This window comes from Diadema setosum, chromosome 10 (genome assembly GCF_964275005.1).
Source record: "Diadema setosum chromosome 10, eeDiaSeto1, whole genome shotgun sequence".
Classification (NCBI taxonomy): domain Eukaryota; kingdom Metazoa; phylum Echinodermata; class Echinoidea; order Diadematoida; family Diadematidae; genus Diadema; species Diadema setosum.
Window position 1 is genome coordinate 35,498,782 of NC_092694.1, and position 20,804 is coordinate 35,519,585.

The 20,804-nt window shown below is 36.8% G+C and overlaps 1 protein-coding gene, 1 long non-coding RNA gene and 1 pseudogene across 2 annotated transcripts; 2 read left to right on the forward strand and 1 right to left on the reverse strand.

Moving 5' to 3' along the window:
* The first annotated feature begins 220 nt into the window (after positions 1–220).
* On the forward strand, positions 221–19,060 carry LOC140233975 (uncharacterized; annotated as a pseudogene).
* LOC140234388 (phenolphthiocerol/phthiocerol polyketide synthase subunit A-like) lies at positions 1,381–4,317 on the reverse strand. Its single transcript, XM_072314439.1, is given in 3 exon segments — positions 1,381–1,390; positions 1,704–3,078; positions 4,038–4,317. Coding segments are annotated over 3 exon segments (1,665 nt in total).
* On the forward strand, positions 5,193–8,629 carry LOC140234494 (uncharacterized). The gene is made up of 3 exons (XR_011901628.1): positions 5,193–5,330; positions 6,769–6,899; positions 7,707–8,629. It is a non-coding gene; the product is annotated as an uncharacterized lncRNA (long non-coding RNA).
* Positions 19,061–20,804: the final 1,744 nt, after the last annotated feature.

Consider the following 20,804-nt stretch of genomic DNA (forward strand, 5'->3'; position numbering starts at 1 on the left):
ACAGGGACTCGCGTATCTGTTCTTGTTGGAAGCTGTGGAAACCGTTGTTGACGTTGAGCATCTTACACTTTATTCCCTGTTCTCGAAGATTCGCTGTGAATTCATCTAGTGCCTTATAACCTCCTGCCAAGACTATTTCTGTCGGGCTGTTAATTGCTGCTACATCGATTCCACTATCGTATCGGCTGTTCTTCAGGCGTGTTTCGATGTCTTCAACGTCATGCAATATGGCTACCATCGTACCAATGCCATATGTCTTATTCAGCTCACACCCCCTAATGTAGATGAGACGAACAGCATCATCAAGAGTCAAGTGCCCGGCAGCATGAGCTGCGGCTACTTCCCCGACGCTCTGCCCCACGACTGCATCAGGGCAGATTCCCCGACAGCGGTAGTATTCAGTCAACCCAACTTGGACAGCAAAGAGGGATGGTTGTGCAACATCTGAAAACGTTTTAAAGGTAAGCAGAAGCAGCAGCTTAGTTATTCGGTGTGCCTAAGTCAACTGATCGTTTCCACGCCCCATCTCTTGTTACTTTGCTTGTTTTACATACCCACAAGAAACAAGAAACACCAAGTATATTTTAATCTAGTTATATATTCAACGCACCTATTACTGCACACGCACAGCACTTACTCACATCTCCCTTTTCCCTCTAATGAGTGATATTGCAATATCAAACAAATAAAACTACTTTCCGTCAGAGGCAAACCTGAGATATATTCCCAATGAGGCCATCAGCCCAGTCAAGCCATGCTATGGTGATGGTCTCATGCTTCCTTATTGAATCCTATGTACTGACTTTCCTGTATTATTATGCATCTAAAATGTTTTACAAAGGTTTCGTTATGTGCGTAGTATAAGCTGCACTTTTGTATTGCTCCTTTGCCATTTGGTTATCTTTTTTTTCTAAATTGTCACTTTCATGTAATTAATTTTGATTTGATTTGATTTTCAGCAGCAAAATGAATACGAATTCATATTCCATCGTCTTCTAAATCATTATTTGGTGTAGGTATGAATGAACCCAACACCACTGTAGTATTGTGTCATTAACAGAAGGCTGAATTGTCATAAGAAGGCTGAATGAGCCTTAAAATGAATAAAAGCGATACAATTTTATTTTTTTTTTTTTGGATTTTACCTGATTATATGAAATTGAGGAACAATAACATTGCTTTAGAGACTCACAATTGACCAACTCCAACTCTTAAGATTTTTATTCACACTGACCTGTTTGATTTATTTTCTCATGGTCATTTTCAGCCGTCAGGAGGTGTACCAGTGACCACGTTGCTCCACATTTTGTAAGTATTTTGTCAACGTTCTATCATCGGAAAGAAATCAAAAAAAAAAAAAAATATATATATATATAACTCTTACACTTTTCTGAAGAGGAGGAACAGTGAGAGGAAAAATGATGTCAAAGCTACGCACTTTTTTTTCTCCTTTTCTCATGATATCACTTGTAAATAATATATACATATAACATATATAATACGTTTTATAGAAGACAAACTGGTAATCTTTATGACAAGATAACAACAGAATTCAAGGCGCATTCAACTTCGTCAATGGAAACAAGTTCGTAGAGATAAGACGAAAAAGACAGAAAGAATAAATCTGATGATATGAGAATACCTGTATGACACTGCGGAATTTCGGTTCCTCTGCCATAAGTCGACGAGCCATTCCCCACCACTGGGAGCCCATCCCGGGGTAGACGAAGACCAAGCGACGGACTGGACTTTTCGTATCCCTTGCCTGGCCCTCTATGACAGTAGTGGTGGCTTTGACATCTTGTTGGAGTTTAAGTCTGATTTGGTTCTTTGCATCACGTGGGGATCTTACGATGATACACACGCGATGGTCGAGATGGCTGGACCGTACACCTGCAGTGTACATTGCGTTTTTGTGCAGAATGTCGTCATCTTTTATTACTTCTGACATGAAGGTTTCCCACTTCAGGAGGTATTGAGCGAGTGCGTCCCTGCTTGCTGCCGATAGGAACAGAACGGAAGGTTTCTCCGTGACTTTCCCATTAAGAAGTTGTGTTTGTCTCTTCGGAGGTTCAAAACCTTCCAGAACTATGTGAGCATTGACACCATCGAAACCAAATGAACTGCAACCAATCAATTGCTTGGCCCCACTTGGCCATTTAGTAATTTCGGTTGAAACACACAGGTTCAAGTTTGAAAGGTCGACGTTCTCATTCCCTGTACTGAACTGTACTTGCTTTGAAATCTTTCTGTGTTGCAAGCTTAGTGCAGCCTTGATTACACCAGCTACACCAGCTGCTGCATCAGCATGGCCAAAATTTGTCTTTAAGGATCCAAGGAAGAGCGGATTTTGATCTGGCCGACGTCTGAATCCCAAAGCTTCACCAATAGCAATGGCGCCTGATGCGTCCCCGACACAACTACCGGCACCGTGCACGCCAAGGAACGCTACGTCTTCAGGGTTGACTTTGGCATCATAGCAGGCCTTTCTGAGGAGGGCAATCTGTGCTTCATAACCAGAATGACAGATTTCAGACGTTCGACCGTCGTTAGAGAATGCTCCTCCCCGAATGACCGCGTAAACCCTGTCTCCATCCTCAATGGCCCGTTTCAATGGCTTGAGAACAACAACCCCTACACCTTCCCCACGACAGCGGGCCGAGTCATCAGATGTTTTGCCTTTCTCTTCACGGGAGACAACGTCGCCCTGAGAGAAAATGCTTGCTCCACCTGCCACAGCTATGTTACACTCGCCTTTCCTCAGTGCCTTACATGCAAGAAGAATTGCATCCAGAGATGACGAGCACGTCTTGTTCACCGTTGAGCTAGGTCCATGAAAGTCGTACTCGTACGATATTCTATTTGATACCATATATGAATTAACGCCATTTTTGGTGTACAGATTGACGTCGTTCATAGGAACTCCAACAAGGAGGCTGATCTCACTCGGTGCCACGCCCATATACACCCCGGTGCTCGATCCACGTACCGACTGGGCTGGTATTCCTGCATCTTGAAGGGATTCCCACACCACTTCGAGAAGGATCCGGACCAGGGGGTCCGTTTTGTTTGCCTCTTCTGAGAAAAAAAAAAAGAACATGCAGTATATCATATACTTGCTATATGTGACCGTGCACCACAAAACGAACAAAAAGTCGCACACACTGATTTTGTGTGAGGACTGGAAATAGGTGAAATGGGCTGCCCCGGGGGCAACCTAACCGATCTTGACTTTTTCATATTTTCAGAAAGAGCAAGTCTTCTTCTACATTATGCTAAAATTTGGGATCACAAAACGGGCAGGAAAGTGTGTTTTTTAGCAGTTTATCTTGAACATTTTTTTTTTTTTGGTAGAATAGTATGATTAGGTGTGTTTTTATCGTCCCCTTTTCATTTCTTAAAAACCTTGTACAAACACTTCACTTTCAACTCTAATATCTTTTGAAAGGATGATGCTACTGAAAGTTAGCATCAATTATGAACAGAATGTCTGAATAAGGCACGCTCAATTTCAGCTTAATCTGATAATCCCTTCATTGTTGTTACTCTGGCGGTTTACATCCTGGTTTTTGTTGTTGTTGTTGTTGTTGTTGTTGTTGTTGTTGTTTTTTGTCCCATTCGTTGCACAGCCAGCGCGGCTTGGTAAAGATTTAGCGCTTGAATAGACACAATTCAGAGCCTCTTTTCTCAGTTCACACTTTTCCTGAGTGTGTGTTTTCTTTCCAATATTTCAATAGGTTAGGAGAGTCCGTTTGATTTGAGTTATACATCATTATAAAGCGTAACGTCTGCTCTTTTAGATTATGCTCTTAACTAAAATTTTATGTCTGATGACTTTCTGTGCGTTTTGTGATGCAGGGTCACATATGTACAATGCGATTTGACACGCAGGTTCTATAGTTAAGTTTGCATTGCATTGGTAAAGTAAAGAAATTATTTTTGTTTGTTGCAAAAACTGGCAGAAATACCTCCTAATGTCAATTTGCCATAATATAACGGAGAAAACGTATCACTATGTACCTTTAAAAATACGATACATGGAGATATTTTGAAGAATTCTCTATCAAAGTATTCTGGATCCTTTCTGAGGTATCCATCACAGTTGTGCATCTTCCAGCGACACTTTTCACTAGGGGAAACGTAGGACACTTCGTCAGAGGAATCGGAAGGGATAAATGTTGTGCAGTCCAGACCCTTGGTAAACACATCCCAGAACTTGTAGACATTGTTAATGCTATCGGCGAATCGACATCCGATGCCAACGATGGCGACCTTGTCATCGACCGACATCCCCGGGTCTTTTAAGGAGTCCGTCATACTTTCTTCGACTGTAGCAACCATGAAATACTATCATAAATGGTATAAAAATTTTAATAAAAAAAGTCATTAACTCTGTTCTAGATTAAAAAAAAATGATGATGATAATGTCATTGTTCAGAATTGAAGTTTGTTTAATGTAAGGGAAAAAAGAAGAGAAAGCATAACAAGATCTTGATGTTCACATCAGTCTTTCTGCCACTGATTCTAATCGGGCATTTAAAAAAAAAAAATCACTTTTTAAAAAGAAATCTTAGATATCTAGATATTTAACTATTCTATTAGAAAATTGATAGCGTGTATGGCAGTGGACACTCTATGGGTATATAGAAATGTTACCCGAAATAAGTTTGCATGTTCCTGACATTTACTCATTATTATCTTATGTTCACCAAAAAACGAAATGTTTAAGGATATTATATCGTAATGCTACCACATAATAATGGAACTTGCCATTCATTGCTCACAGAGCACTGATAGACAAGGTGATCTTTTACAAACTACTGAATCAGTACAGTCTACCGGCAGCGTTCGCTCGCACTGTGCAAAACGTGAACATTTTATTTTTCGTCTCGCGAAGTCTCGCGTGCAGATTTCGGTGCACGAGATTATGAGAGAAGGCAACAGGCTTTGCGAGATCAATTGCTGATGTCTTCTAGAAGTACACTGCTTGCATTATTTTAAGACAAATATTGAAATAATACCTTACAGAATATGCACATCTTTTTTTTAAAAAAATATTATCAAAACTAAAACAATTTATGTGAGGAAGAAAACTGGCTTTCTTTTTTTTCTGCATTTTGTAAGGTGTCAGACTTTGCTGGATCCTGACCCTTCTACAAATTGGACGGTAACACCAATTGCATCGTTGGAAAGCCAAAACTCTAGCGAACATTTTCATAGCAGTCTCGTTTGGGCTCAAAAATAAAACATTTTCGCTATTTGTCTTCAAAGTGACGGAAATTTTGTGAAACGACGCGGACTCTGAAACCGGCTTCCACTGTTACTCTACGGTACGTGTCCGTATTACGTCACTTTATCGTTATTTTTTAGTTGTGCGACGCAGTGCATTCTGTGCGACTGTAGTCCCGTACATAAAGAACCATGGGGGATTATTAAATCTAATACAGCTGTAACTATCTTAGCTTAAAGTCAGTGTAGATAACACACTGTCAGTTGTCTATGAAAAGTCTAAACACCGTAGAACGGAAGTTCTACACACTTGTAGATTAGCTGTAAGTGTAACTGGTGACAGTAACCTACAATTTGTAGGTTGCACTCGTAATTCGTGCATGTTTGTTTCTGACTTGCATGAAATATACAGATCTAAGGCTTGTTGAATACAACAGTCAGCATGGTCAGTAGATAGATCTTATAAAAAAAAAAAAGTTGTAAATTTAGTAGGTTGAGTCTTATTATAAAACCCATCAAGTTTATGTAGGGCTAGGGGGCCTAGTTAAATGTTTAAATTTGTGGAAGTCCGGTAAGATAAAGAATGCAAATGGTAACTTTTAAAAAAGTTTTTGGTCTGTCTGTTTATTTCATACTATTAATCTGCGCATCGCGCATGCCTTTCTATGAAGTTTGATCTACAGTTGTACAAGATCTACCCACCCACATGTGATATTTCTTACAGTGCTATAATTATCCATGAATCATGATCAAGCAAAATAAAGTAGTAGTACTAGTAGTAGTACCAAGAGTTATTAATCGTGAATTACATGTGGTTCAATCATAAAAATTGTACGATCCTTGGCGTAACATTTTCTTAGAGTTAGACCATCGGTATCCGTCTCTTCACTGTGGGATTCTTAATAAATTACTGACATTCATCACTGTCATTGGGACAGGTACAGCTGACCATACATGTCCCAATGTAAGATAAGAAGTCTGTCGTGAAGAGACAGATACTGTCGGTCTAACTTTTTTTGGTACCTCACCAAATGATAGTTTCATCCCAATCGCAACAAACAAAAATTGTTTTACGTTAACTTTTACAAAGTGATATATACCACATATAGAAGAAGAAGAAGAAGAAGAAGAAGAAGAACTGAATGTACAACTGTAGTAAAGGCACACGGCTGGGTCTACATGTACAAATGTAGCACATTGATTGACAGTTTTCAGAGTTTATTTTTCATCAAATTAATTTTTGTTTTATTTTCCTGGCTGTACACTGGTTGTGATGTACAAACAGCTGTACACTGTTGTCGCATTGCATCTGTTCAGGCTAATGTGTACTTGTAGACCTTGGTTTTCAATTAGGCTAACTACAAGTATGTCCGCGTTAAAAAATTTTAGGGTGTCTATATTTACCCGTCAATTCGAAGCTTTAGGCTATCATTGTACATTTATATAACTATTAGAGAATAGATCAGTAACCATGGTAACTGGAATCTATCATACATTGTATTTTGATTGTTTAACATCTTCTTTCTGAATTCCTTGCAGTCAAAATACTGGACATTCAAGGAAAGTTCCTGGCTTCGAACTTCATCATGTAGCACATTCCACTTACTGAGTCGGTTCCCAGAAATGCAGAAACTCCACTGTGGGATAGCTCCTTCAAGCAAAATGACTGAGTAAGTAAATTCATGTTCTGATCTTTCTTTTTTTCCTCCTTTTTTTCTTCTGCAGATTTAAGTCCCTCCTTCAGACTCCAGTTCTGAAGATTCTTGCAGTAGTCTGGGTTGTCATATGAAGATATAATATGTATAACGCTGTATAGTGTACTACTCCACCTGGGGTTTTCACCCTGATCTTCACAAGTAGTGTTGTTCATCTTTTAATGTCCTATGTACAATTTGTACGCACACTGTATGTAAAAGAAAGTCTATAGGACTGTAAGGAGATGTCCTTAAATAATGAAATAAAATAATTATACTTTTGTAGGGTTTTGTTTGTTTTTGCATGTCAACATTAATGTCCATAGCACTTGAAGATGGCTGGTACCATTAGCATAACAGTGGGGAACGGGGGTGTCAACCCCCCCCCCCCATCATTTTCCTGAATGATACTCACTAAACGAAAGGGTAATAATTCTGACATTTGTTGTGTGTGTGTGTTGGCGGGTATTGAGCAAAATCCTGTGAGAATTTATCTCTCTCTTTCTGTCTTTTCTGTTTTTGTTTTTGTTTTTGTTTTTGTTTTTGTTTGTTTTTTTTTTGGGGGGGGGGAGGGGTCCAATCATTTGCACTGGAATTTAAAACTATGAAATTCATTAAAATCTTTTCCTGAAATATAAAATTTGTTCTTTATCTTTGCTTGTATAGCATTTATAGATTCATTGAAACATTTTTTTTTTGAAAATATTTTTCTTGAGTTTCTTTGATGTTTAACAGTGCAGTCATAATGTTTATTTTCTTTCCTTTTCTGCATTTCTTTTATAGATGGCTGAAGGTTCACATCTATGGTGTTTCAATGGTACAGAATCTGGAACTGGATCGGAATGATGCACAAGTATTTGTTACCCTGGAGCAAAAAATCTCTTATTTAGTGGAAAAGATTGAACTGTGTGACATTGACACTAGTGGAGGTGATGCAGCACTTTTACGTGTATGTAGGTACAAACAGCCTTTCGTCAAGTGTGCGGAATATTGATAGACATTCTTCTCAGAAGTTATATAACTTAGCACGTGAAAAGTACCCAACAACAAAAATCCTTTTGAGTGGAATTCTTGCCAGGTTGGGCTGTGATTGTTTGCACGATAGATACCCGGATTTACCGGTACATATGATAATACATTGCAACCAAATTGTTCAACTGCTCTTGCATCAACTTGTGTAAAATTTTACTTTGTTCATTACAGCAAATACAAAGGCTGTTCATGAAAAGGCAACCTTTAGGTAGCGTGAAAGAAGAAACTTAAAACAAAATCGCAAACTAACAAACAAACAAAAATGGAAAAAACGTAAGAGTGGCCGGTGAAGAAGGATGGCCCCTCTTCTAAAGCCTCCCGATTTCCAACTCAGCCACCCAACCCCTTCAAGGGGTTTACATCCCGTATGAGTACAACTGTATATTTCATCTGGAGACGGATGCTGACACAGTAACGGAATGTGAGACAGTGAAAGAAAGTATGTGTTTGTTACACTTTTCCTGTTTAAGCCATTGTAAAAATAAACATTCTTGCTTTTAATCATTTGCTATGTTCGAGAAGATTCTATAGGCACCCACAGGTATGCCTGTATAATGTACAAAATATAAGCCGGAAGTCCGTTTCAGTAAAGTTAGATATAATATGTACATGTACAATGCACATTGAGCTTCCTAAAAATGCAATTAACATTATCAAGATTTCATTACAAAAGTTTACCGATTTTGAAAAACTGTTAGTTTTCTATGTGTTGCATGATTAAGCAAAATGATAAGTGCATACAGTATTTTGGTGCATTGTATTTGCATTCTATTTTTTTTTTTCTGAAAGAGAAGCAGTTATTGGCACAATGTATGTGATTTTGTTTTCACATATATTATATATTATTAAACATAAGTTATGTTGGGATTCATGTGTGCTGTCTCTATGTTATTTTGTGATGATTGGAAGGACTTGCTTCTTGTGTTTTATATGAGCATGTTTCTTTTGGGGAAAAAAGTGTGTTGCATGTCTCCAATGCAGAATGAGAATATCAGTTTGTATGTTGATAAATTCCCTGAAGACTTTGACCACCTCACCGCCAGCACTACCTGGTATAGGCTTATCCCTTCATAAACTGTACATGTACCATCAAATGATATTATTCACAAATGTACATTGTATAAAGTGTGACAAGGATGTGATTATATTTTGCCCATTTAAAGCTGTGTATATTTACAGTCACACATTTTTATTTAAGTATAATCTCAATGAAATGATCTACATAGATTTTTTTTTTCTAATCAGCGGTTGAAATTTAGAAGCCTATTAATAAATAACAATTCAACAAGCAATATAACAAAGAATCACAACTATCAAAAAAAGAAGCTTGTCAAAATTCAAGACAAACAAATAATTATAACCAGAATACAGTTCCTATATACATGTGTAATTTGAAGAAAACTTGTTTAATCAACACATTGAATAGCACAGCTATGCTTGTTCAGTATTTTCTCAACTACGGTAGTCGTCATTAACTCGATTACAGGACAATTAGTTACCCTTGTGTGTGTGTGTGTGTGTGTGTGTGTGAGATATGCATGCTTCTACCGAATTTGATATGTTTCTTGTGCAGATGTGTCGGTAAATTCCCTGAAGATGCTAACCATTCCCCCACCGACTCTGCATACCGGTACCATATAACTCATAAGAAACGATTCATTCACAAAAAGTATAAAAGTCTGACAGGGTTTATAACCTGTAAGTTTTATCTTGGCCACTGTTAATTTTTGTGTAGAATCAGATACCCATTTTAACTAGATATATCAAAACAACAATTACATGGCAACACACACTTGTATCTTGTCAACAAGTCGTGATATACACGATCACACGACCAAGGCCGAGCTATACAGTAGGTATGGCCCCCTGGTAGTGCAACTGAACAGCACAATTTTCAATATGTGGGACTGATGTAAGTTTTTGTGGACGTGAGTCATTTTCTCTCATTTACGACAGTGATATAAGAAAAAAAAAAGACAGAAAATATCATTCTGATAATTGTTACACAAAAAAGCAACAATGAACAGAATTTGAAGCGATTCTAGCGTTTTTGGAGAGCTTCGAGTTGCCCTCGTTCATTCAGCAGAATCGCCATGCCAATGATGTCACAGCGCGGGGTTGTGATTGGCTAACTAAGGTCGTCTGCGACTTCGCCAAGTTTTGAGCATTTTTGGATGTGTACATGGATGCTATTTTGCTGGATCCTGACCCTTCTACAAGCAATGGTTAAAAAATAGTGGTATTTCTGAAAACCTAGATAAATTTCGCTTCGAATGATGTATGATTTTAGTGGGCTCAGAAGCAAATGATATTGAAATATACAGTCCTTTCTCAATTTTTGATCTTGTGATTTTGATCTCACTTTTATCCTCCATTTACTATATTTTTCTGAGTGAGGAAAATTTGTATTTTTACATGTCTAGTACATTTTGTCCTTAAACATAAAGATGCAAAAGAAATTGTTGAAAAGCATTGATTAGTCATGGAGATATCGCAGTTTGAAAAGGGGATGTTTTCTTCGGTTCGAGACGTCATATGAAGGTCACCGCGACCGCGCTGAAAATAAAATAAGCGTCTTTTCGGAGGCCTGCCGGTTGACTGAGTAGGACCTTCAACGGCACAATATGGGCGTGCTGCATGTTCTACCACTTTTGTTGAAGTCTAAAGTTTTTCTTGCAAATAAGTTTAATTTGTGCCAGGTATCTTGTTATGGCTGATTATATTCTTGTTACAAAAAAAAAAAAAAAAAAAAAAACAGGACACAATAATTACTCATACTTCAGTTATCGAATAAGAAAAACACAGAAGAGCTTTTGAGTGTAGATTAAAGGGATCCTATAGTTCTTTTTTTTTTAGACCTGACTTTAGGTTTCTACCATCTTTTTTTTTTTTTGTGTTAGATAATGAGAAATCTCCTCTAAAACATGAAAGAGCATTTTGTTCCAGTAGGGATTCGGCGTTTATTTGATAGAAATTGGTTTTGAAATGACTGAGATATCCAAAACAGAGCAATCCTAATAAAAGGTGGGACACACCTTTTTGATGTCTCAGCCATTCCAAAGCCGATTTTTTTTTTTTTTCATGTTCCATATTCCACATTTCATACAAGTTTTATATTCCATTTGATTTGAAGCAGAAATGTTTCTCACACAATGGTCAGTTTGAACCAATAATGCACAAATGTAAGGACATATAATTGGCGTGTAATATGAGGAACCCACTAAAAAGCAAAGCTTGTAGGATGTGGGCTCCAAAAATATAACATAGGTTTTAGTACAGTATATTAATGTCAGAAGTGAGGTAACATGAAAAATTCAAAATATCGAGAATATTACAATGTTTACGGAATGTACAAGGTACAGTTTATAATGTTTATGATCAACTAATGGTATAAATGCTAAGAAAAGTAGCAAGTTGATCAAACTAATGAAGTTATCCGAGCAAGGCATCATTTGAGTATATGCAAAAAAAAAAAATAAAAAATTCAAGTGATTACGGCAAAATAATTAAACATACGATTTCAGAAACTTGGCTTTGAGATTTTTCTTAAAGGAGCTTAAAGAACTTGAGTGCAACCGTACCGAATCTAACTCATTCCAAAAAGATGGGCCGGTCGATGTAATTTTCTTAAGGGCTAAAACTGTACGAACAGGGGCAAAATGATAGGATTCACTTGTCTTGTAGAACAAGTATGAATGTCACTGTTTTTCACAAACATTGAGGAAAACAGGGTCTAGGGCAATTACCCCCTGGGCAATTACCCCGCACCCTTCCCCTGGCCCAAATCCTAATCCTAATCCTGAACCTAACCCTAACCCAAACTCCTAACCCTAAACCCTAACCCTAACCCTAACCCAAACTCCTAACCCTAAACCTAACCCTAACCCTAATCTTTACTCTTACCTTACCACTAACCAGTATTTGGCCGGGGGTAATTGCCCTCCGGGGGTAATTGCCCGGATACGAGGAAAAAATACTAGGAAGGTCACCAGTATTCAACTTATACATGAAAATTCCAACATGATATCAATACCAATCAGAAATTTTTAACAATTTACTTGAAAAAAACAATTCATCAGTGTGATCAAAAAATTGTGCTCGATTTATAATTCGCAAGGCCTTTTTCTGAACCAAAAATAACGAATCAATTTTAGTCTTTGAGCAATTCCCCCAGGCTAATATTCCGTAATTCAAGGTAATAACAAAGTTGTATAAAGAGAATGCAATATTGGCTTTGGGAAGAGATATTTCAGTTTGTGAATAATTCCAACATTCTTGCACAACAATTTACATAAAAAATCAACATGTACCTTCCATGAAAGGTTACTGTCAATATAAATACCTAAAAAAAAAATTGTTGAATCTATTTGATTTAACTGTAAACTGTTCATTAAAACTAAACCTGGAAGAGATTTTATTGTGTTACTGAAAACCATATAATTGGTCTTATTTATGTTAAGTGACAATTTATTTGCCTGAATCCACTCAAACACCAACTTAAGTTCATTATTCAAAGAATCGAGCAAAACATAAGGATCTGAGCGAGAATAAAAGAGACTTGTATCATCTGCAAACAGAAGAAAAGACAGCAGAGAGGATGAGTTCCGGGAGTCATTGATGTATAAAATGAATAACAGAGGACCTAAGAGGGAGCCCTGTGGAACACCACAACAAATCGAGTTTATATCAGATTCATGATTATTTACGGAAACAAATTAAGTTCGACCTGTAAGATAACTTCTGAACCACTCCAAGGCCTTTCCACGAATACCGTAATGATTTAGTTTCAAATACAAAAGAATTTCGTGATCTATTGTGTCAAAGGCCTTGGAGTAGTCCAGAAACAAACCGACTGTATGCGACTTTGTGTCTATAGCTCTTACAACTTTCTCAACCAGTAGTAATATAGCATGGGTGGTTGCATGTTTTTTCCGGAACCCGAATTGATTATCAGCTAAAATATCACATTCGTTTACAAATTTGATTAAACGATTATAAATCACCTTCTCAAGTAATTTAGAAAAGGATGAAAGAAGCGATATTGGTCGATAATTTCCTAACTCATTCTCTCTGCCTTTCTTATAGATTGGAATAACTTTAGCAAATTTCATTTTAATGGGCACAGTACCAGTTAATAAAGATAAATTCAAAATGTGAACTAATGGTAATAGTATTTCGTTTAAAATACATTTCATGAGGTGATTAGAAATCCCATCATGACCGGTACTCTGGGGCTAAAGAATTGACAATATCTAAGACCTCTGTTTCAAGCACTGGAAGAAAAAATAAAGACTGTGGATTGGAATTTAGTAGGTAAGAATGAATGGGTCTGTGTACAGATGAAATATTGCGGGCCAGATTCGGACCAATATTAACAAAAAAGAGTTGAATGCTTTCGCAATTTCCACATCATCTGTAAAATTTTTCCCTTCACAAAGGATATTATCAATAATACCCTTATTTACACGTTTATGAATAACGCTATTTATTACATGCCAGGTAGATTTTGCATCTGACTTGTGTTGTTCAAACAAAGAACAAAAATAATCTTTTTTTTTTTTTTTTTGCTTTACGCAACAGCGACGTAAGAGTATTCCGATATTTAATGTACTTTGATTTATTCAAAGCTGTATTACGTGATTTATATCTGTAAAATAAAGTATTTTTTCTGTTTATGGATCTAAGTAAAGCTTTTGTTATCCAGGGTGAGCGCGGAACTGTTTTGTAGTTTCCTCTTTGATTTCTTAAAGGGAAATGCAAGTGATACAAAGGTACCAAAATATTCATAAATCTGTCGTACGCGTCATTCGGATCAGTGGAGTTTAAAACCTCATTCCAATCAATTTCGGAAAACTTTGTTTGAACAGCTGGATATTATGATCGGAGAACACTCGTGATTGCGATAAATTTTTACAGACCTTTTGTTTATGCGACTCAGGTATAGTAGAAATGGAAGAAACTATAACGGAAAAATGATCTGATATGTCGGTAATAGCGATACATTGATCATCATAATCATGGCTGTTTGAAAATATGTTATCGATCAGTGTTGCGGAGGCTCCAAATAATCTTGTGGGTTTGGTGATACAAGGAGTGAAAGAGGATGATACCATAGTATAAAAAAAAAATCACGTGTTTGTGGCTTACCATAATCAAGTAAGTCTAAGTTAAAGACTAATCTCCCATTATGTACACGTGTTTGTTGTGGAGATAGGGCGAATCTAAAATAATTTCTAAGGTTGAGATGAAGTCAGAATGATTACAGTTTGGAGGCTTGTAAATTTCTCCTATCAATACTTTTTTACCACCTGGCATACTTATGTCAGGTGGTAAATCTATCAATAAAATTGGATTTCCTCTCAGAATGGTATGCTCTGTATTATTTCAAAAGTGGTTTCTTGCTATCTCACAAAAGGTTTAAAGCCCAATCCTCATCTCCACCAATATTATACCATCCCTTTTATGCTATATCAAATAGCACAGTCCTATACTCTAAGCAACACGAACATAGACCTGGAAAAGTAGTAGTTGATGTCAAATTTACGAAGCAAAAAACACGGTAACATTGGGAACACAGGTACAAATATGACACTGGGATGATCGTACGATTATGAGGCCGAAGGGCAAGCTTACCTGTACTCGCACCAAGATTAATAATGATGATAATATGCACTCACAAAGGAATTTGAGGAAAGCGAAGCAATAAATTGGCAAATTGTTCACTATGCAGGATTACAGAGCAATGATAGCTCTCTCTGTCTTATCACACACTAAGCGTACAAAATCATGCTGAGGTGCTTTGTGACGCAAGAACAGTTTAACATAAGTGGGCTTACAGCTTGTGATTGGTCGGGTCAAAATATAATAGTCAATACGATACGTCAAAATTCTACTGAGGGCGTCTAATTTTCCGTATTGTCTTTTTCTGCTGAACGTTTGTAGGTGTTCCATCACGTCTAAACTCATCTGGACCAATATTATAGTGATAGTGTATATTTTGCAAAATAATATATATATATATATATATATATATATATATATATAATACTCTTTTTCATTGGTAATCTTCATTTACATTATGGAACAGAAAGCAAGCCTTAAAAATAGAGCATTCTTGAGTCTTTTAGTTTTTATAATCAAGGCAAAAGATTTTGTTTAATTCCACAAGGTGTTACCAAACGGAATTGTTCCATACCATTTAGTTTTTATGTGATTCTTGGAAGTGCTAAGGAATGTTGTAAAGCACATCACTGGCACCATAATAATATCACACGACATGAATTAAAAGCTTAAATTGATCCAGCTAACCGTCAGAGCTATTGTAGCTGCAAGCTTTCGCTTACTACTGTGGACTTTCCTAAGCCAAGCGTTTGGCATCTTAGCTGCCTGTCTGGTACTGCTTTGGGACCACTGGAGCAGAAATAGGTGACAAAAAGCCGGTTCGGTATATTTTGGGATGACTGGGTCATAAATAGGTGACAAAAGGTCTGTCTGGTATGTTTTGGGATGACTGGATCATAAAAAAAAAAGTGACAAAAAGCCTGTCTGGCATGTTTTGGGATGACTGGAGCATAAAAAAGGTGACAAAGGCCTGTCTGGAATGTTTTGGGATGACTAGACCATACCGGGACTTTATTTTTTTTTTCTCAAAGGTATTTTAAATGCGTATTTTTCTTTCTCTCTCTCTCTCTCTCTTTCTAAAACAAAAACAAAAATGTGACAGTGCACCTCAAAACGAACATAAAGTCGCACACACTGATTTTGCGTGATGACTGAAAATAAGTGAAATGGGTCAACCTAGCCGAACTTGACTTTTTCATACTTTCTGAAAGAGCGGGTCTTCTTTTACATTATGCTAAAATTTGGTATCATAAAACGGGCAGGAAAGTGTGTTTTTTAGCAGTTTATCTCGAACATTTTTGGTAGAATAGTGTGATTAGGTGTGTCTTTAGAACCCCTTTTTCATTTCTGAAAAACCTTGTCCACACTCTTCACTTTCAACTCTAATAACTTTTGAAAGGATAGTGCTACTGCTTTGAAAGTTGGCATTAATTATGGACAGAATGTGTTATTGAGGCATGCTTAATTTCACTTTAATCTGATAATCTCTTCATTGTTGTTACTCTGGTGGTTTACTTCCTGTTTTTTGTCCCATTCATCGCACAGCCAGCACGGTTTGTAAAGATTAAGCGCTTGAATAGACACTGTACTTCAGAGCCTCTTTTCTCAGTTCACACTTTCCAGCACGGTTTGTAAAGATTAAGCGCTTGAATAGACACTGTACTTCAGAGCCTCTTTTCTCAGTTCACACTTTTCCAGAGTGTGTGCTTTCTTTCCAATATTTAAATAGGTTAAGAGAGTCCATTTGATTAGAGTTATACATCATTTTAAAGCTTAAAGTGTGCTCTTTCAGAATATGGTCTTAACTAAAAATTCATGTCTGGCGACTTTTTGTTTGTTTTGAGGTGCAGGGTCACAAATGAACAATCATTATTATTTCACTTTATTTAGAGTGGAGAGTAATTATGTTGCCAAATCACCTTATTTCAATAGCGTTTCTAGAACTGTTGCAGTGAATATCTCTTGGTAATAATTTATTATGTTGAACTACGGATTAGGCCATAAAAAAGGGTCCAAATTGAAAATAAGGGGAAAAAAAGGAATGTGAATGCACCTATATGTAGACTGTGTAAACAGCGAATGTTTGCCAGTCTATACTTTTAAGAAGATTATTTCTGGGTGTATACACATAATATGCATTTATACCAACATCTCCAGAGAATTTCCTGGCCTATGGATTAGTTTCATATTTGAACAGGGTGCGCAGACGGTAGACATGGGTTGAAGAAGCCCCAATGGTAGTCATGGAATGTACAGGGAAGGAACTAGGAAGTAAATATGAAAACACGTTCCATGTTCGTACAGGTGACATAATCTCTATCCGGTAAGCCGGTGGTATATTGTCCGTGTGGTGTTTTCTCCACTATCTTAAGCCTGCGTGTGAGGATATCCAGTGAGTTACATAGAGCATTTCTCGCCAGGAAAGATACATCGACGTCTACCTACATTCGAAATTTTTCGAAAACCTTGCAATAGAAAATCCACAGGTAGAAACGAAAAGACATCAATAACAAAATGAATGTGAGTCTTAGTGCCTCTTTGCATTTCGTGTAAAACTGTATCAATTTGTATGTCTTTGTGCTGTACTGCATTACGAAATGGTTTCTTTGCGACGGTAATCCGCATTGCAATAGATTTGACTGTCTGAGTGCACTTTTTAGCCAGTGAAAACCAAGAAAAGAGTGTGTTGCAATTAAAGCTCTTTTCTACTCGGTTCTTTCAGTTTATCAAGTGTTTACCAGGACATTCTATTCTGATGTAATTTTGCAAAAGCCTTGTGTGATAAAAAAGAAGAAGAAATGTGTTTATCATAATTACATAATTTTACTTAATTGAATAATGCAACATTTAACTCTTTTTGTACTGTGGATGTTGATAGTTTTTCAGTTAATTTCTGCTTAATATAATTATCTTCTCCCTAAAAAAGCAATTGGTGGGAGAATTCCCTTTTTTCATCATGTGAGTATAAACTTATCAATTATTTATCTCCTTGTTGCTTTGTCTCATCAGATCCTGTTTCTACTTACGTCGATAGTTGCAGCCATCTTCCAAACCACCTTATCGTCACCAGTCCCGAGCACCTCTCAGACATGTCGGCCAATAGATGCAGCTGATTCCCATCGACGAAAGATAAACGCAAACTTGTTCTATCCTAAAGCGGCAGCATTCGCCGTACAAAGCTTTAACCTCTCAACCGGTGACATGGGCTTGACCGATACGCCAGGTTGTCCGTTCGATGGGCTCTCCAGCTCGCCAGACTGTCCCGTAGGAGTGAAACCAAACCCTGGAAGTCCTGAGATCGTGAACCAAGACACTTCGTGTCCATGGACCTACGTGGAATGTTTCGATGCTGATCGTATCCCAATGGCGATCACTATGGCTCAGTGAAAGTGTTCTGCATGTCTGGACCCTTACACAAACAAAGTGGATCCCAACCTTCGATGTCAACCTGTAATGTACAACATGAAAGTCCTTCAGAAGACACAGTGTGTGGATGGCCACTTCAGATATGAGCAGAAGACCCTTCAAGTCCCCGTGTCATGTGCCTGTATGCGCACGAGGCGCGTCTAGGAATGATTTTTCTTTTTTTTTTTTAATGGACATCGCTTTCCCCGTATTCACTATTTAATGTATTTATTCTTTGAGTTGTATTGTATTCGTAATATTATAAAGTATTCACACATACTTTGCTTTCCATTCGCCTGGAAGATTTATATATCCAAAACAACTGTTTTGCTGAGCATCCTAACGTCAACACCGTGATATTGATAAATTGGATTAATTCATCAGTTTCTAGCAGCCAGACAAAAAACAAAAACAATAGAACAACAACAACAACAAACAAACAAGCAAAACAAACATTGAGCTCGGACGTACAGTTTCTGCGCCTTGGTATTTTGCATTTTGGTAGTCTGTTATTACTGGTGAAGAAGCCGATATATTAAACGGCGGGATGTCATTTTGATCATTTTCTGATCTAGTAGTATGGAAGTAGATTCTAAAACCTTGATACAGATTTAACCTGTTCTAGTAAGAAAACTGAAATATTTATTGTTATCTTCTAATACCTGATACTAATAATCAGTCGCTGTGTGGTGGAATGTTTGTCTATTACTCCTGTGGAGCAATATCCTTAAATTGTCGCTCTGTATACGCATATTGGAACATACGATGTTGATGATCATCAAATGCGTATCATTTACGTGCAATGACTTACGAGGAATGAGATGATTGAAAGCTCTCTTTAACTGTTTACAAGTGATATTTTGTAAATTTCATGTGGACAATGTATTTTTATGAAGTGTCGTTTTGTTTTTTTTAACTATGTACTCGCATAATGTATTCCGATAATATTTGCTTATTGCATCTACTCTATTATTGAGTGCCAGATACAGAGTCAAGTATGTTACAAGTAACCACTATGTGGTAATTTGGTTATCATCTCGCAGACAAACTATAGCCATGAGTACAATGATAAATCTTTTTTTTTTCCTACGGTTATCAACTCATGGACTGCTTATCTGTTCTAAGTGTTATATGTAGCAGTTATGATACTTCAGTGTTGAGTTATCAAATCTCGTGTGAGACCTTTCGATATTCAATAAACGCAAGAGAAGTTGCACGAAAAAAGAAAAAAGACTAGCCCATTAATCAGTTATTGTGTCTACCCTTTGTTGTGCGAATTACCAGAGGACCTTTAAAACAGTATATTTCTTCTGAAAACATGATGAAGTAAGTAAAGAATAATACCACAGATTTATTCGTACACACGTATTCTTACGCAAATCATTGAATAATACATGTAACCCACACTCAACAAAACAGGACCATACCAGTTACCATCCAACATCAAACAGTAAAATTTTCATCTTTCAATGTCCCATAACTTTATAAGGTAATAAGCAATGTATACATAGGTATCTAATATCAACACACTACCACAAATATGTATATGTACAATGATAATGCAGGAACCGATGAAATTGTATGAAATTTTATGAAAATAATCTTGGATCATCTTCGTTGCGTTCATTTGCTTTACAACGATTAAAAAAATATGGTCATGATGGTGTAGAATTCCAACCTACCTTTGATTCTTTGCCCTGTGCTCATGTCGCAACGTTTCAAAATTTGATGGAAATATCTCTTAAACGGGTCACACTCATCGTTCCCTCTTTTTTAACAGATGAGACATCCATTCTTTATTTAGGATAGGGAATTTTTGTGGAAAGTTATCCTTAAAAAAATTAACGATCTTTGTAGACCATTATAAGTCTTTTTAATTTCGCTTTCGCAACAGATTGTTCAAAACAATGAAAAAAGTTAAGTTTTCGAATTCATAAATTGCTTATACCTTATACATATATATAACTCTTAAACATTACTTCATTCGTAAGTCACTCGTTATCATCCGCTCTTACTGTGTACTGTTTATGGCCTTTGATAACACAGGTAAACTGTGTAATTGAAAAATGACTTGCCTCTAACTGACTTTTAGTTTTTAGTTACATTCAACACAAACATGTTCAGAAAACACAAGTAAAATAAGCACGCAGGTATATATATATATATATGTATATATATAATGTACATATGATATATGAATACCTAAGTACGCTTAAATATGTATATCCATATGAGTTGACACCAACACAAGAGAGCAAGATCTGAAACCTAACTTGAAAATTAATCTTAAATTGAATGAAATCGATATATGCTTTCATTTTCAAACTACTTCAAACGAAATTGCAGACTGCTCGTATCCCAACAACTTTATTGAGGGTGATTACCGGACATTCGAAATACTTTAACAGTGCGTTTTGAACCTCACATGAATTGTTCAGGTGATAAAGCTAAATGAAGTTCTAGCTTCGCAACTCTTCTCGCATCCAGAAATTCCCGTTTTTAAGGTATTGATTTGATTTATTGATTCCTGTATCATCATTGTACATGAACATAAATGCATATGTATATATACATATTATTGGAGGCATAGGCACCCTACATATACATGAACATCAGTGACTAACAAAATATTTTTTCTTCATTGCCTTTACACAATGTACAGCAGAAACGTAATAGCAATACAACCGTACAATGAATAATACAGTAGGGCTACAGCTTAAGCGTGGCTTGATATGCGTGCAGCCCTCGTACATATTACACATAGAAAAAATAGGAGAGAGAGGGATGACTTGCGTAGAGATAGGATAGTAGAAAGGAAAAAGG